This window comes from Muscardinus avellanarius (assembly GCF_963383645.1).
Source record: "Muscardinus avellanarius genome assembly, chromosome: 16".
In the NCBI taxonomy this organism is placed as follows: domain Eukaryota; kingdom Metazoa; phylum Chordata; class Mammalia; order Rodentia; family Gliridae; genus Muscardinus; species Muscardinus avellanarius.
In genome coordinates, this window is record NC_137802.1 from 60,347,761 (window position 1) to 60,366,432 (window position 18,672).

Sequence of the window (18,672 nt, forward strand, 5' to 3'; positions counted from 1 at the left end):
AGTGCTAAAACTATGACATTAATTGTTCTTTATTCCCAGCTTAGTGATTGTATAGAAGGAGTAAAGGTAGAGCACAGTCCTGACCTGTCGATTACTGTCAACACCAAAAAGTCTCACCACACGTGGACCTTTGCTCTCACTTGTAAGGTAGGAATTTGTACTGATTATTGTTCAGTTTTCTAAAAGCTTTTTGGACCTTTAAATCTTTGGGTTAAAGAGCATTGAAAATGTTCTAATCTACATATATCTTATATAGGTTCTATATTGTGCTAAAATGGATTTCTTTGTTTCAATTATTAAAAGTCTAGTTTTTTTAAACTTTGAGATAAGATCTTTGTAGATGTTTACAGTGCTTTATTTGGTAAAGAAGTCCTTGATGTATTGTCTTATAAATTTGAAATGTAGGATGGGGTTCATGGCTTACAATGAACTATTATAAAATTGAATTGTTCTAAGGTTTTTAAACGACAGCTTGTTTTTAATATTTTATTTGATGAGATCACAAATTCTGTAATAACAGGTTTTTATTAGACATTTTCTGCAGTGCTTCTCATCTTAAGTTTATAATAACATTTAAGATTAACGCAAAGTAAAAAATTTCTGTGAATGTGTTCAGTGGAAAAGTTTTGTGTTCTTTTTGGTGGTGTTTCTTCCACTGTACCATCTATATCTGAAAACATGTAAGATGAGAAAGTAACATTTTTGACATGAAAAAATCTTAAAACCATTTAGCTTCAGCCCTGAACCCAATCCACTGTTTGCAGAGATAACTGCCCTTTTATGAAGCTTCCTGTTCGAGGCTACATAGAACTTTTTTTAGGCAAAGGGTCTGACAAGTTGGAGATCGAGGGTGATACAAAACGATAGATTTTTGCCACAGTGGAGGATGAACATATCACAGAAGGAGTAGGGAGGCGAGTGGTTTACATAAATATATCATTTTAACAGCTGGCTTTTTTAACCATTCTGATTTTTTTCTTAAATTGCGTATGAGCACAATTTGTAATTTGAACATATTTTCTTAGAAGCATGGGAAAGTAACAGTCCCTTATGGAAATATTTTCATTGAAGAGCCCAATTACAATTGGATTTTTCACCCCCTTGTACTCAATGAATTATTTTAACTTCCTTGTAGCCTGCAAGAATGCTGTATCGGGTAGCATTGCTTTATGATGCTCATCGTCCTCATTTTAGTATCATTGCAATATCTGCCGGAGATAGTACTACCCAGGTATCACAAGAAGTCCCAGAAAACTGTCAAGAATGGATAGGAGGAAAGATGGCCCAAAATGGATTAGATCATTACGTGTATAAAGTCGGGATAGCATTTAACACAGAGATATTTGGAACTTTTCGCCAAACCATAGTTTTCGACTTTGGATTGGAACCAGTACTCATGCAGAGAGTAATGATTGATGCAGCTTCTACAGAAGGTAATATTTAGACTTTTTTCCCCTAATACGATGTATTAAAAGGCAACATTAAAAGATATGTACTGGCCCCTGAGTATTCCCTGGATAGGGAGAGAATAATAATAATAAAAAAAATTCCAGTTGACTCATTTCCTGCGTAATGGGCTTAGCATGGTTCACAGTGTGCCCTGATCTCTTATTTCAGTCACCAGGCAAATCATGCTGTGAGGTCCCTAAAACTTGGATGAATTAGATAATCAGGTCTCTTTTGGTCTACAAGTTTCATTTGAAAGTAAGATGATTTTCAGCACAGTAAAGTCTTTCAATATTAGTTGAGTAGAATGTCGTTGTCATGGTAATCAAATATACACCTACAGTGTCTATTGTCATGTCCTGCTGACTGTCCAGTAAGCTTTGCTGACATGAGTACCTCATCTCTGAATGAAAAGTCCTCTAAGACAATCCTTAATAAGTCAGCTTGTCCATTGCTAGTGTTGAGGAGACCAAGGTGCCTGCTCTATGTTTGGGGAAGAGGCCCCTGGTTTCACCGTATGAACACCTGCAGAGGACGATGAATCACTCTGTACACTGTCATGTGCTGCTTACACCTCAAGTTTATGCCTAGGTTCTAACAGGACAAGGGAAGGCATGTTAGCCCACACTTCTTTGGCTCTTGGTTAGATTTATAGGTGCTTTATTTTGCTTAACAAACACTAAGTATTTATTTAACACCACTTCAAATAGCACAGCTGTGTGACACTTGCTACTGTGTTGACTATAACTAATTATAACTACTTATAATGTGAAAATGTTTTTCACTGTATGCCACAGTGCCTCATGAGAACCTAGAAAAAGCTGTTCCCTTCATAAGCAAATGCCTAGGAGTTTGTTTATTTATTTATTTTTGAGGTACTTGGGGTAGAACCCAGGGGCATTCAACCTCCTGGCTATACCCCCAGACCTAATGTATGTTTTATTTGGAAACAGAGTCTCACTAAATTGCTGAGGTTGACCACGAACCTGTGATCTTCTTGTGTCAGCCTCCCAAATACTGGTATTACAAGCATGTGCCACCATGCTCGGCTAGGAGTTTATTCTTTTGAACATAGTGAACAGATGAAATTGGCATGTCTCCTTTACTTTTGCTGCTCGGTGAGGTTAAAGAAACATTTGCGTTCAAAGTTTACTGTTAGGCGACAACTTCTTGCATGTGTGCCCATGTTACCCAGACCTCACTTTGCCTTCACCTCCCACTTTGCTTTGGTTCCATTTACCTGCTTTTATTCTGGTTGTGTATGTATTTTTTTGTCATGTCAGTACTCTTTGGGGTCAGAATATGTTAATTTTCATCCCCAAATAGTTAAAACAGTTGACCAAATAAAAAAGCATAAGGATTGGTTAATTCTTTCTGTAAAGGGACAGATAGTAAATATTTTAGGTGTTGCAGGGCAGATGTTTTTTGTTGGAACTGTTTGGCTCTGCATTGTGATGCATAAGCATTCACGAGTAATATATACACTGAATGGATATAACTGTTCCAATAATCTTTATTTTCAAAAACAATAGTAGGCTAGATTTGGCTTGTCTGCTGTAGTTTGCCTACCTTTATACTGGTAAGTTGCTTTCAGAGACCAAAACTTTAGGACAACGAGGATGCATACTCTTCAAGTCACAAGACAGTTTAAGTCATAAAGACCAACATGTACCCCCTACTCTCAAGGAGTTTTTGAACATGTATATTATATTTTAAACGTTTTCTTTTATATTGTTGGTTTTTAACTCATGACTTGTTTTCCCATGTGAATAAGTTTGTAAAGGTTATAAAGAGTCCATACTAGTTAATGCAGTAAAAAAATGCAATAAAAGCCAGGTGTGATGGCGCAGTGCTTCTAATCCCAGTACTTGGGAGGCTGAGACAAGAGGATCGATTGTTCAAGGACAGCCTCATCAAGTAGTGAGACTCTCATCACTTAGCAAGACCCTGTTTAAAAAAATGCAGTAAAAACTTGCCTATGGCATTAATATGTAAAATGCTAACTATCTGCCTGTGATATTACTGAAACAGGTGATGGGAAAGGTGATTATAGAAGGGGTTGCAGGGCATTTGTCTGGGTTGAGGAGAGAGGCACTTTGACCACCTTTTCCTCCCATGTGTGCTACTTTTCTAGTTGGAGAAGAGCAGCAGTGGACAGATTTTCAAATCAGACAGAAGTGATTCAAAGTTTGATTTTCTCCTCATTAACTGTGTGGCCCTGGGTAGAGCACTTAATGTGTGAGCTTCCTGTGGAAGGGAAGTGAAGTGGACCATTGATACCTGTCTTGGAGAATTGTGAAACTTAATAAGTCTCATAATATCTGGCTTATAGTTAGCAGGCAGTAAATAGTTACTATTTTTTTTTTTTTTACCATGAGCCATGATTAGGATAATATCTGGCTTATATTCAGAATGACTAAAGAAGAAAAAGAGAGAGCTTGTTGAAAAAACTAGGACTGAAGCTGAGCGTGGTGGTGCACACTTGTAATCCCTGCATTCTGGAGGCTGAGACTGAAGAATCAGGTTCTCAGACAATCTCAGCTACTTAGTGAGGTTTCAAAATAAAGAATAATAAATAGGGCTGGGGGGGGGGTGTATCTCGGAGGTAGAATGCCCCTGGGTTCCATCCCCAGGGCTGTAAAACAACAACAAAACAAACAAACAAAAAACCAGGACTGGATCTAAGGAGCTAGCAAAGAAACAAAAACCAGAGATAAAGACCTGAGCCATTAAGGCCATAGCACTGCAGACCTGGCAGTAGAACGCAGTAGGGTCGAAAGAAGTTACCCAAGAGGGCTGATGTTCTGAGCATGGTAACTGGAAGAAATAGTCTCCTTTCTGATGTTTCTTATATATCCATTGTGAATATAATATCCTGCTCTCCCTTTTTATAATACAGATACTATATTCCTTTTTTTTAAAGATTGATCTCAGGAGCATCCTATTTCTGAGCCCAGCTTGCTTGCTTGCTTGCTTGCTTGCTTGCTTGCTTGCTTGCTTTCTTTCTTTCTTTCTTTCTTTCTTTCTTTCTTTCTTTCATTTATTTATGGTGGTACTGGGGATAGAACCCAGGGGCCTTCTACCTCTGGGCTACACTCCTATTTTATATTTTATTTGGAAACAGCTGAGGCTGGCTTCGAACCTGCACCATCCTCCTGTCTCAGCCTCCCATGTGTGGGGATTACAAGCGTGCGCCACCACGGCGAGCCCAGCTTTATTTTATTTTTTGTTTGGAAACAGGATCTCATTAAGTTGCTAAGGCTGGCTCTGAGCCTGTGATCCTCCTCTCCACCTCCTAAGCACTAAGATTATAAGAGTTAGCCACTACTGGCTCACTATCTCTTTTTAGTGACTTCTTTGTAGTTTGATATCTCTGTCTGTTTTCCTTTAAGGCTTTACCTTTAGCTGGTTATATTAAGAAAATAATTGAAAAAAAATGAACCTAATATGGAAACATTGAAATAATTTCACATAGTGAAATTTAGTTTCTTTGGACAGAGAAAAATAGATATTATACAAGAGAATAATGTAAACTGGACAAATATATTTTTGATACAAGATTTTGAACGTTACAGAAGGAAAACTTGTAATTAGGTTTAGACAAGATAGATGACATCTGGCTAACTTTTTTGGGGGTCATTACTCATATTAGCTGATGTGTTGTGCTAAATTTTAGTTCTATTTTGGATAATTTATGTACTCTTAAAGTTGATAGAATTGAATACCTTAATATTTTTGTTAAGTTCTTTAATATTTTTTTGCATGACTACATTTATTTCATTGTGAGTTTATACAGAGTCCTAAAATAATTCTGGAGAAATGAAAGCAGGATATAAATTGTATAATATTTTTTCCCTCTTCTATCTTAGCACTGGTCAGTATTTCTGATTATCAGAGCAGAGTTCTTTTGTCAGCAAAATCTTGAGGCTAAAGAAATTATGTGCAACTACAATTTTATAAACATTCTGAGATGATAAAAACATAAAGTGGCAGTGTTGTATTACTTCTGGAATATTTGATTTGAGACAATGGAGACATTGGGAACAAGATAACTTCTTTGTTACATTGGTGACAATGTGATAGCCTGGCTCATTTGACCTCCAGCCTCAGCCAAGGAGTTCTTGGGTCTTCTGTGGTTTACAGTTAGAAGAAAAGTGTCATTCCAGGTATAGGTCAGTCAAATGCAGTTGGAAATTGAGTTACGGATGGGCTCTGTCATGTTTCTATATAGTTTTGATTATAAACTATAATATAATTTGATTTGTGCACAAAGTTTGCTGGTGATGGTGTGAAACTGTTCATTGTTTAAGCAAGTTTTTGTTTTTAATGCTTGAAGCATGTTTCTCTTACATAAAATTATAAATTTATAAATTTGAACCGCACTGGGCCATCTGTTAGCTCAGTTTCCTAGACTGCTCATTGAAATGGTAACACCGACGGTAAAGGTTCCGTGTACAAACAAGCATGGAAGAGCTGCATGCCCTCCTTCCCTCCTGGTTCACATTTCACCTCGGTGATTAAAGACTCTCAGTGTTTGCTGTCTGACTTGGGGATGGGCCTTAGTGACATTAGTGAAACTTAAAATCAAGTTATATACCAGACTATACTTCTCTAATTCATTGTTCATTATTGACTTGAAAATCCTTCCTGCTTTATAGTTAATCCAAATTTGAACTTTTTCTTACTCGATTTTTTTTTTTTTTTTTTTTTTTTTGTGGTACTGGGGTTCCTGGAAACCCTTCTACCTTAGGGCTACCCTCCCAGACCTATTTTTTAGTTTTTATTTGGAAACAGGGTCTCTTAAGCCAGTGAGGCTGGCTTCAAACCTGCGGGATCCTCCTGTCTCCGCCTCCCAAGTGTAGGGATTACAAGCGTGCGCCACCACGCCCAGCTCTTACTCGAATTTTAACCTGGACTGTAAAACCATGTTTCCAATTCTATCATCTTAAAACTCAATCTTGGCCTTGTAAATTGAGCAAGTTTTTTTCTTTTGGGTAGGTTTTTATTTTCATAGGTGCGTATGTTCTACCCAGTAACAGAAGGTAACACGCACCACTCATTAGGCGTGGTGGGAGCGTGGATCTGACTGCCATGCCCCTCAGACTTTGCTGCTTGTAGGCCACATTTTTTTCGGAAGTTCAAACTCAGTTACTCCTTTTAACATTATGCTCTACTTACTGTATGTATTAACTGAGGCTAGACAGGATTTTTCAGAAATGGTATTGGAGTGGCATTATATCACATTTTTTTTTTTTTTTTTTTTTTTTTTGGTGGTACTGGGGTGGAACCCAGAGGCTTTCTACCTCTAGGCTATACTCCCAGACCTATTTTATACTTGATTTGGAAATGGTCTCACTAAATTGCTGAGAGCCTCACTAAGTAGCTGAGGCTGGTTTCAAACCTGTGCGATCCTCCTGTCTCAGCCTCCCAAACACAGGGATTACAAGCGTGCTGGCTAATTATATCACATTTTAATGAGAAATCAGTAGTGTTATACATGAATATTTTAAAAAAGATTTTTGCTAGTAGTAAGTTGATTTTCAGATAGTTTCACTGTGCTTTACCATGCAAAAAGTATTTAACCTTTCAGTGTTTTTCTTTTCCTATAATGGGGAAGGTTTTGGAAGGAGGAGGATAAAAATGATTACACTTCATAAAATTTTTCTCTGTGTTAAGTTCTAAATGTTAATCTGTGCTTTACAAATGTTAACAGCTATTTGTGGCATGTCCTAGCCTTATGTAAAAAAAGTTCTTTTCATGGATTCCTATTGTTTATTTGTTAAAATATGTAAAAGTATTTCTGATATGGGGAAAGTACTCTATTAGTGGGTTTTTATATTGTTTTATTTGTAAGAATTTTAGCTTTAGCATATTAAATTCTCTTAACCACAATGTAAAGTGTTTTATTTATGAGTTTTAATGTTGTGTTCCTTTATAAATGTGTCTTTTGTTTCTATTTAGATCTGGAATATCTGATGCATGCAAAACAACAGCTAGTAACCACAGCTAAGCGTTGGGATTCTTCTTCTAAGACTATTAGAGATTTTGAACCTAATGAAACTACTGATTTGGAGAAGAGCCTTCTTATCAGATACCAAATTCCTCTCTCTGCTGACCAGCTATTTACCCAGTCCGTTTTAGACAAATCATTGACCAAGACCAACTATCAGTCGCGGTTGCATGACCTTCTTTATATTGAGGAGATAGCCCAGTATAAAGAAGTGAGCAAGTGAGTTACTTTAGAAATACTGTTCTCTTCTTTTAGTCTCCCCTTTGGGCAGTACTTTGTTTTTAAAATGGAGGTGTGCCTAAGTGAAGACAGGCAACAAGGTGGTTATTCTGTGACAGCAGTATTCTGTCTTCAAACGTGACATGAGCTTGTTATGGCAAGAACTGTGTTTAGGACGTTCTTGCTTAAACAAGTAAGGTCTTGTGATTTCCACAAGACCTTACTGAGCATCTGCTAGGGATCAGCTCGTTGTCACGTGCTGGGAGTGTGTCTCTCTCTCTCTCTCCCTCTCTCTCTCTCCCTCTCTCTCTCTCCCTCTCTCTCCCTCTCTCTCTCCCTCTCTCTCTCTCTCCCTCTCTCTACCTCTCTCTCCCTCTCTCTCTCCCTCTCTCTCTCTCCCCCCTCTCTCTCTCTCTCTCCCTCTCTCTCCCTCTCCCTCTCTCTCTCTCCCCCCCCCTCTCTCTCCCTCTCTCTCTCCCTCTCTCTCCCTCCCTCTCTCTCCCTCTCTCTCTCTCCCTCCCTCTCCCTCCCTCTCTCTCCCTCTCTCTCTCTCCCTCCCTCTCCCTCCCTCTCTCTCTCTTTGTAGTATTGTGGATGGAAGTCCCCCTGGCCTTCACTTGAGGCTATACCTCCAGACTTTTACTTTTTTATTTGGGAACAGGTTCTCACTAAGTTGATGAGAGCCTCACTAAGTAGCTGAGGCTGGCTGCACACTTGCGCTCCTCTTGTCTCAGCAACTACACCTGGTTGCGGTTTCTCTTCTTCAGGAGCTTCCAGTGAATGGTAGTTAAAGCAAACATTCTAAATAAATTCACAGAAGCTGAAGGAAATCACATATGTTGAAAATTGTTTTAAAAATGAAATGATTTAGATCTTCAGGAAACCTGCTAATAGCCTTATAGTGGTTTATGAATGCTTTAAGTATGTTTTATATTTTACTGACGTGCCACATGTTGACCAAGTGCTTAAATAAAAAGATTATTTGATCATTTTATTAGGAATGAAAGTTTTATTGAAAGAAGATGTTAATGAGGTAATTGTTATAGTTGACAGTAACATTCTACTGTTTAGGTAAAATAAGGACGGACCTTAAAAATTTAACCACAGTTTGAGACATAACTTGGTTTTAATCTTTATTTTTTATATTTTTGGTACTGGGAATTTCACATCTATCTCTGAGATAAACCCCCCAGCACTCACCACCTCCTTTATTTTGAAACAGGGTCTCACTAAGTTGTGGAGGGCTTCGTTAAGTAGCTGAGCCTGGTTGCGAACCTGTGATCCTCCTATCTCAGCCTTTCAAGTACAGAGATTACAAGTGTGCACCACCATGCTGGGCTATCACTACATTTTTTGTTTTGTTTTGTTTTGTTTGGTGGTACTGAGGATGGAACCCAGGGTCCTTCTACCTCCAGGTTACACTCCCAGACCTATTTTATATTTTATTTGGAAACAGGGTCTCTTAAGCTAGATGAGGCTGGCTTCGAACCTGTGTGATCCTCCTGTCTCAGCCTCCCAAGTGCGGGGATTACAAGTGTGTGCCACCATGCCCGGCTATCACTACATTTTTATAAGTACTTTTTCTTTGAGTGTAGCCCACCCAACATACTTTTCTTCATCAAGCTGCTTTATTTATTATTATTATTATTATTATTATTATTATTATTATTAAATTTTTGGTGGTACTGGGGTTCCTGGAAACCCTTCCACCTCCGGGCTACACTCCCAGACCCATTTTTATCTACTTTTTTTTTTTTTAAATTTGGAAACAGGGTCTCTTAAGCCAGCGAGGCTGGTTTCAAACCTGCGCAATCCTCCTGTCTCAGCCTCCCAAGCGTGGGGATTACAAGTGTGCTCCACCATGCCCAGCTGCATATTATTAATAGCATTAATAAATTCTGAACACTTATTAAGGGTATATGCAGAAAAGAAAAAGTGGTATTACTTTAGGTATAGGTTAAATATGATCTAATCTTTGAAAGTGTCTAGTTTCAAATGAATTATATGTAGAAAGAGCATACTTTTTTTTTTTTTTTTTGGTGGTCCTGGGGATGGAACCCAGGGGCCTTCTATCTCTGGGCTACACTCCCAGACCTATTTTATATTTTATTTGGAAACAGGGTCTCTTAAGCCTGAGGCTGGCTTCGAACCTGCGTGATCCTCCTGTCTCAGCCTTCTAAGCGCGGGGATTACAAACGTGCGCCACCACGCCCGGCCTTAGTATACTTTTAAGACCATGCCATGGCCCATTTATGGTATCTTAAAAGGCTTTTATTGATTATGCTTATAGACTGTTCTAATGAAATCATTATTTAGTCAATAGCAAGGTGATAGAAGACAGTGGCTTCTATCATGTACATTATTCATATTATTAATAAGTACATATGTTAGTTCCATTGCCATAGATTTCTTTTCCTTGGGAAAGAACACTAAGATAAATCATAAATATTGTTTTGAAATAGAGTTTAAAAGCTTGCCAGAATCTTGGAGAATATTTTCAAGTGTTGTACTAGAAATTCAGAAAACAATGATAAATTAAGGTATATAGTATATATTTAATATTTTGCTAAAATTTATAAATTATTTTTACAACTTTAAAGCTTACAATGAAAGTTCAAAAGGCTTATATGCTATTAAATTAAAAATTGAAATTTGTCTGAATGGAAAAACGAAGAAGCCCTATAAAACTGTGGAGGTCAGATACCGATCAGTTCTTAGTGGTTGAGACGCACTCTAAAAGCCCTTGCAAAGCCAAGGCAGTGTCAGCAGTGTGAAAGGAAGGAGCACTGATAGCCAACAATAGAGCTTGTAAACTTTTATGACTTATTATTACTTTTTTTGTGTGTGGTACTGGGGGTGGAATCAGGGCCTTTACTACCTCCGGGCTATACTTCCAGATCTATTTTATATTTGATTTGGAAATAGGGTCTCACTAAGTTGCTGATTGCCTCACTAAGTAGCTGAGACTGGCATCAAACCTGTGCAATCCTCCGGTCTCAGCCTCCCAAGCGCTGGGATTACAAGTACTGTAATTTCAGTCACCACACCCAGCTTTTTTATGACTTATTAAAGAGATAAGTAGCTGTTCAGATGTGTTGTTTTCATTAAATATTTTCTTATTTCTGTAAAAATATTCTTCTGTACTTAAGTAAAAGTCCTTATGATTTAAAACTTTATAATATATAAATAGGTATTCAGAATTTTAACAGTATTTTAATTACAGTGTTTGATTTTCTAGTATTACAAATAACACATATTTCTATGAAAGAAATTTGTTTAAAAAAAGTTTCTTTCCCTTAAGGATTTATGTCATTCTTGATGTCATATATACAAAAGAAGATCTGAAACAAAACAGTCAAGTAATACTGTTAAGAAGTAGCCTTTTCATTGGGGAAGCTGAAGCTGGAGGATTGCAGGTTTGAGGATAGCCTCAGCAACAGAAACTCTCAGCAACCTAGCGAGAGCATGTTTCAAACCAGAATATAAAATAGGGCTGTGATGGTATAGCTCAGAGGTAGAATATTCCTCGGTTCAATCTCCAGTACCACCAAAAAAAAAAGCCTTTCCACAAGTGGATATATAGATTTTTAAAAAAAAATTTACTTCTTTTTATTCACATGTTTTAAGCCTTCTAAGAAAAAGAGGAAAATGTTTCCTTGCTTACTTACATGTCGCTGCTCTTCCAGAGTGGCAGCCTGTTAGTGTTCAGGAGCTTCCTCCTCACTCAGTGTTTATTGCCTGTGTAACTAGTTGAGCTTCCCTGCGTCTTTCACATGTGTGTTCTCTCCTGTGCACATAGACGCACGGAAGTGTGAGTCTACAACTATTTTCTGGGAGCATGGGCTTTCACTTCTCTTTCATAGTACCTACCTGAGATCTGCATTCTTGTAATCATGTATTAAGATTTATTCTGCATGTTGTTTATTAATAACATTTAAATAATTTTATGGTTCGGATCACTTGCTATGATCTTTCTGGAAAGTAGTGTAAGTCCACTGTAATTTCAATGCAATGCTTTTCCTTCTGGTCCCAGGTGATTTTAAAGTCTTAATTGTCCCAATGGTGTGTTGAAAAGACTTCCATATCAATTAATCTATGTTTTATTTTATTAAAAAGTTGCCTGCCTTTAATTTTATTTCATTTAAACTTTCTGCCTGTTTTGAATATGCATATTTCTCAATACAACCAAGTGTGTATTTTATCTCTCATATTGTTTTATTCACTTTTTTATTTTTTGGTGGTACTGGGGGTGGAACCCAGAGGTTTTCTACCTCTGGGCTATACTCCCAGACCCATTTATATTTTTTATGTTGGAAACAGGGTCTCACTAAGTTGCTGAGAGCCTAAGTAGCTGAGGCTGGCTTTGAACCTGTGCGATCCTCCTGTCTCAGCCTCCCAACCACGCCCAGCTTTGTTTTATTCACTTTAAAAAAGTTTTTTTGTAGCCAGATGTGGTGGCTCCCATTTATAATCCCAGTACTTGGGAGGCTGAGACAGGAGGATCACAGGTTTGCAGCCAGTCCCAGCTACTTAGTGAGGCCTCTGCAACTTAGTGAGATCCTGTTGCCAAATAAAGTATAAAAAAATAGTCCTTAGGATATAGCTTGGAGGTAGAATGCCCCTGAGTTCCATCCCCAGTAGTGCAAAAACAAACAACAACAACAGTTTTTTTTAATTCTAGTTTGGATTAAAGGCAGAAAGCTAGTATATAGTTTTAATTCAGTGAAGTAGAATTGAGAGAAGGTTTTAATTTGGGGTTTATTTATATTCAGTTTCTTCTTTATGGTTTCTCTGTAAGACATTCACACCAGCTTTTTGCTTCTTATTTAGGTTCAACCTTAAAGTGCAATTGCAGATTCTAGCAAGCTTCATGCTCACTGGAGTTTCTGGAGGTGCGAAGTATGCTCAGAATGGACAGCTTTTTGGTCGTTTTAAGCTTACTGAAACACTTTCTGAAGACACTTTGGCTGGACGACTGGTGATGACCAAAGTCAGTGCTGTTTACTTATTACCAGTCCCTAAAGAGAAGTTAGCACAGACCCAGGGAACCAAAGAGAAGGTTTATGAAGCTACTATCGAAGAAAAAACAAAAGAATATATATTCTTAAGGCTATCCAGGGAATGCTGTGAAGAGCTTAACCTCCGGCCTGACTGTGACACACGGGTATGTGTGAAGGAACCACTAGCCATGTAAATTCTGTGGCCGGTTTAATTCTTCTGGTTTAGTTTTTCTTTCTTCTGCCATAACCAGAAATGTAGTTGACTTGCAAATCATAAACTGATGGGCTGAGAATTGAGTCTCCCTTGAAAATTGGTTCTTTTTTAGTAACACGTAGAATGTTTCCGTTCTGTACACGTTTGATCTTTCTGATTGGAGTCAGAATTCTGATTAAGTCAGCCATAGAACAGATGAAAAATTCTGCTGCATGTCGGGGCATCTCATCTGTAGTTCTGTCTGCTCCAGATCTTTGTTGGGTTTGGGGTGAATTTTTTTTTTTTTTTTTTTTTTTGGTGGTGCTGGGGTTCCTGGAAGCCCTTCTACCTCCGGGCTACACTCCCAGACCTATTTTTACATTTTTATTTGGAAACAGGGTCTCCTAAGCCAGCGCGCGCGTGGCTGGCTTCGAACCTGCGTGATCCTCCTGTCTCCGCCTCCCAAGCGCGGGGATTACAAGTGTGCGCCACCACGCCCGGCTGGGGTGAATTTTTAATTCAGTCTTCCATGTTAACTGAAAGGCTAATGTTTTTTCTTTTTTTTTAACGTAAAACTCAGTGAATATTGTTTATTCATAATGACTGATACAGTGTCATAGCCAGTTATCACTCAAGACACATTTTACAGATGTCTTACTAATTTTATCAAGTGTATTCATCATAGGAATGGTGGAAACAAATAAGCTTTCTGTAGAAATTAAGTGATTTATTTACAAGTGTTTTAGTGTCTAAATATGCAAAGTGAGGTTAATAATAGTCTATACACCAGTAGTACTATTAAATGAGGAAATTTATGTAAAGTGCTTATTACAGTCCCTGGTGCTAAATAAACAAAGCAAGTATTATCCATAGTGATTACTACAAGAATATAATTACATTTTAAAAGAACCTCTGAACTTGTCCCCCAAACTGTTGTTTCCACAAAGTATTCTCGTGAGTTGTTAGCACTGATCATTAATGTTTGCTTCAGTGCTTTTATTAAAGAAATTACTTTGTATTTCAGGTTGAACTTCAGTTTCAGTTAAATCGACTGCCCCTCTGTGAAATGCATTATGCACTAGACCGGATCAGGGACAATGGCGTTCTTTTTCCAGACATCAGCATGACTCCCACAATACCTTGGAGTCCCAACAGGTATGGGAAGGAGATGTCTTAGTAAAGGAAATATGGTAATATTAAATTGAATATCTCCAGCATATTTTTATATGAACTTGCCTGTGTTCCTCACGAAACAGTTGAGTAATTAAGGAAAGAGAAGGAGAGGCTGGGAGTGTAGCTCAGTGGTAAAGTAACTGCTTTGTGTGTCTGAGGCCCTGGGTTCTATCCTCAGCAACCCTCCCCTAAAAAAAATTTAAAAAAAAAACCTTACAATGAAACATTTGAGGGTCATCATTTATTTTCTATGCTTTCTCTCAGAATCTAAATGAGTTTTAGTGCTTTACTCAACAGCTTTAATTTGATAAGATGTCAAGTAATTTAGGGATATTGCTCAGTAGAAGTTGAATGCTAAAGTGGCTCAAATAGTTATTTTAAAATAATTTCTAGCCAGGTGTGGTGGCTCACGCTTGTAATCCCAGTACTTGGGCTACTTTGACAGGAGGATTGCAGGATCGCAGGTGTGCGGCCAGCCTCAGCTACTGAGTGAGGCCCTCCACAACTTAGTGAGAACCGGTTTCAAAATAAAGAATAAAAATAGGGCCGGGAGTGCAGCTTGGAGGTAGACTGTCCTTGGGTTCAATCCCCAGAACAATAACAACTACTACTACTGCTACTACTACTAATAATAATAACATTTTTTTGAATGTAGATGATATTGTGATTTAGCAAACTAGAGAAAAGTATAATAGAAGGCTGGGCGTGGTGGTGCACACTTGTAATCCCCGCGCTTGGGAGGCAGAGACAGGAGGATCATGCAGGTTTGAAGTCAGCCAAAAAAAAAAAAAAAAAAAGTATAATAGAAGATATTTCAGAAACTGTTCTCAAGTTAAGGGTTGTGTAAATATTTTGTGATTTGATTCAGTCTGGCATATCTTGACATCCAGTTAAATAAGATGCTTCTGTTGAGTCTCAAGAGTGCACAGCAGCAACAGCTGTGTGACTGAATCTTTTTAGCCTCCTCACTGGGTTTTTGTCTAATGAGTCTTTGCCTTCCTTAGCTTATTCTCCTTTTTAAAAAAATTTTTTACTTTTAAAAAATATCTCAGTGGCTCTACACAATGGAAGTTTGTTTATCCTTTGTGTCAATCTAGAGGTCTTGGCACCTTCAGTAATTGGTTTTCAGGGAAAATGAGCACAGAGGACCATGTGGGACATATTTTATGGGCCGGGGCTAGAAGTGCACATATCAGTTCCCTCAACATCCTGTTTTCTCTGGTCTGGTGAACAACCATACACAGTATGGCTTGCAACACAAAGCCTGAACTATTTTCCCTGTGTTTTTGCTCGCCCATAATGCTATACCCTCTTTCTTTTTCTGCCAACATTTTTTGGAGGGAATAGTTTGCACGTTTCCACAATTCTTTATTCACTGTGATCTCTGACTCACTTGTTCACTCTCCTGAAAGTAATCAATGATCTTCTACATGTCAGAATCCAGTGATAGCTCTTCAGCTCTCACTTGGTTCAGTTTCTCTGTATCTATCCCTTTCTTTCCACTCTTCTGGCCAGTGCTGGAGGCCTGGATGGCTGCCACAGCATTCTAGTTGGCCCCATCTACTGTGTCCCTGTTATCTGGTCCCACCCACATATTTCTTCCAGAATTAGTTTTCTAAAATAATCATGTCATTTCACCACTCACAAATCTCTGAAGACTTCCCTTTGATATGTGGATAGAGTCAGTGCCTAATCCAAGGTATACGATCTCAAGGACAGTGCTTTCCAGTGATATCTTTTCATTGCTTTCTGCACGACTCTCCCTTTTTCCAAGCCCACCATGGTCTAGCCATGTTAAAGTACCTTGACGTTAGGGCCGGGTGTGGTGGCGCACACTTGTAATCCCAGCATTTGGGAGGCTGAGACAGGAGGATTGTGCAGGTTTGAAGCCAGCCTCAGGTACTTAGTGAGGCCCTTTACAACTCAGTGAGACCCTTGCCGGACATGGTGGCATACGCCTGTAATCTCTATGCTTGGGAGGCTGAGACAGGAGGATCACACAGGTTCGAAGCCAGCCTCAGCTACTTAGTGAGGCTCTCAGCAACTTAGTGAGACCCTGTTTCCAAATTAAGTATAAAATGTCTCGATGTATAGCCCAGAGGTAGAAAGCCTCTGGGTTCCACCCCCAGTACCACCAAGAAAACCAAAAACCAAAACAAAACAAAAACAACTAAGTGAGACCCTGTTTCAAAATAAAGAATAATAATTAAAAAAAAAATAGGGCTGGGGGTGTCGCTCTGAGGTAGAATGCCCTTGGCTTCCATCCCCAGTACTGCCAAAAACAAAAAAAAAAGTACATAAAGTACCTTGAAGTTTATTTAGTTTGCCTATTTATGCATTTAGTGGTATTGGGGATTGAACCCTAGGCCATTCTGCCTCTGAGGTACACTCCCAGCCCTATTTTCTGTTTTTAATTTTGAAACAAGGAAGCAGGGCATGGTGGTGCATGCTTGTAATCCCAATACTTAGGAGGCTAAGACAGGAGGATCGAAGGTTCATAGCCTCAGCTGCTTAGGCCCTCTACAATTTAGTGAGACCCTGTTTCAAAATAAAAAGTAAGCTGGGAGGGGGGAGTAGCTTGAGGTAGAATACACCAGGGTTCAATCCTCAGTACTACAAAAACAAAATAAAATAAAAAAAGAAACAGGGTCTTGCTAGGTTGCTGAGAATCTCCTGCTATTTGCTGTTGCTGCCCTTGAACCTTTGATCCTCTAGTCTCAGCTGGACAAGTATTGGAATTATAAGTGTGTGCCACCACACTCAGTGTATTTGCCTCCTTATCTCTTTGTTGTTGTTGTTATTATTATTATTATTATTATTATTATTATTATTATTTATTTTTTTTGGTGGTAATGGGGAGGGAACCCAGGGACCTTCTACCTCTGGGCTACACTGTCAGACCTATTTTATATTTTATTTGGAGACAGGGTCTCACTAAGTTTTTTTTGGTGGTACTGGGGTTCCTGGAAGCCCTTCTACCTCCGGGCTACACTCCCAGACCGATTTTATACTTTTTATGTGGAAACAGGGTCTCTAAAGCCAGCATGGCTGGCTTTGAACTTGTGCGATCCTCCTGTTTCTGCCTCCCAAGCGTGGGGATTACAAGATGCAGCACCATGCCTGGCTCAAGTTTCTGAGAGCCTCACTCAGTTGGTGAGGCTGGCTTTGAACCTGTGCGATCCTTCTGTCTTAAGTAAGTAATAGCTTGTTACGTGGTCAGTTTGTTTTTTCAGGATTTCCTTTTTTTGTTGTTGAGGTGGTGGACTGGAGATTGAACTCAGGGATGCAGCTCTACCTCTCAGCTATATCTCTGGCTGTAATTGATTTTTGAAAGGGTCTCACTAAGTTGCTGGGGGTCTTGTGAAGTTTTTGAGGGTTGCCTTGAACCTGCAATCCTTCTGTCTCAGCTTTCCAAGTACTGGAATTACTGGTGTGCTCCACCATACCTGACTGGATTTACATTTTTTAAGGAGAATATTTTTGGTTGAGATTATCTGTCATAATGTAACTTTAATTGTATTTAAAAAAAACCCTGAAAGTGTTAGATGAGTTTTCATACATAAATAGCTTCTGATTGGAGTGTAACCTCACAGAAAATTTTTTCTGTCTATGCAATATCCTATTTCAGGATTATTCTGTAGGCATTCTGCAAATTTCTAAGTACCTCTTTACACACACTTCCTATTTTGGTTCACATCCCTGTCATTTTTATCATAGTTAATTAGTATTTTAATTGTAGTTGTGAGAAAGAATGCTGTTCATTCTCCATTTAGCTTTATCTGTTTGAGCATCTGTTTTCCATTTAAATCTTCAAAACTTAACCAAGCTGTAGAAGGCACTAGTAAGGCAGATCTTATTACAGTTGCCGTATGTGCATCCTGTGACAGGTGCTTTTGACCCTGAAAAACAGGGTAGATATGGGTGATTTGTGTCTGAAAATGTTAGAATTTTTAAAATATTGTTTGGCTTTTGGTACTTAAAAAAAATCACTGTCATTTTGTAAATCAAGATTGTTAAACTTTGGTATATCTTAACCTGAGATCTAAAGGTTTCTTCCTTTTCCCTTGTTTTAAACCTAAGAGATCTTTCCATGGATTAGAATTTACATTTTACCCGTTGGAACTCAGTGAGGCCTTGTTTCAAAAAAGAATAAAAAATAGGGCTAGAGGTGTAGCTCAGAGGTAGAATGTCTCTGGGTTCCGTCCCCAGTACAAAAAAAAAAAAAGTTTTAAATTCAGTTTTTCCCTTTGCCTATTATTTACAATGCAAAACAACAACAACATTATTACCTGAAAAAAATTTTTGATGTTTTTATGTAACAGAAGGAAACTACATTTTTGGAACATAGCTGCTTACAAGCCAGGCAGCTCCTAGACTAGAAGTGTTTTGACTTTTTTTAGATTAGATGTCAAAATCTTTTTGTATTTTGAATAGGACAAGATAAAGTTAGTTTTGATTTACACGGTAAAACATCCTCTAGTGATTCTGTTGGGAAATTTTCTAAAGAGTAGTTTTATTTTTTATTTTTTTATTTATTTTATTTACTTATTTATTTATTTATTTTTTTGGTGGTACTGGGGTTCCTGGAAGCCCTTCTACCTCCGGGCTACACTCCCAGACCTATTTTTACA

At 38.3% G+C, this 18,672-nt stretch overlaps 1 protein-coding gene across 2 annotated transcripts in view; it reads left to right on the forward strand.

Annotated features, from left to right (window-relative positions):
• Positions 1 to 18,672, forward strand: part of HELZ (helicase with zinc finger) — a gene marked incomplete at both ends in the record, with an annotated part of 133,403 nt that overhangs the window by 37,908 nt on the left and 76,823 nt on the right. For both annotated transcript variants that reach the window (XM_080712452.1, XM_080712453.1), the window contains 5 exons: positions 40 to 147; positions 1,136 to 1,433; positions 7,408 to 7,675; positions 12,506 to 12,839; positions 13,893 to 14,023. In XM_080712452.1, the coding sequence (XP_080568578.1) occupies positions 40 to 147; positions 1,136 to 1,433; positions 7,408 to 7,675; positions 12,506 to 12,839; positions 13,893 to 14,023 (1,139 nt within the window). The remainder of the gene's footprint in view (positions 1 to 39; positions 148 to 1,135; positions 1,434 to 7,407; positions 7,676 to 12,505; positions 12,840 to 13,892; positions 14,024 to 18,672) is intronic.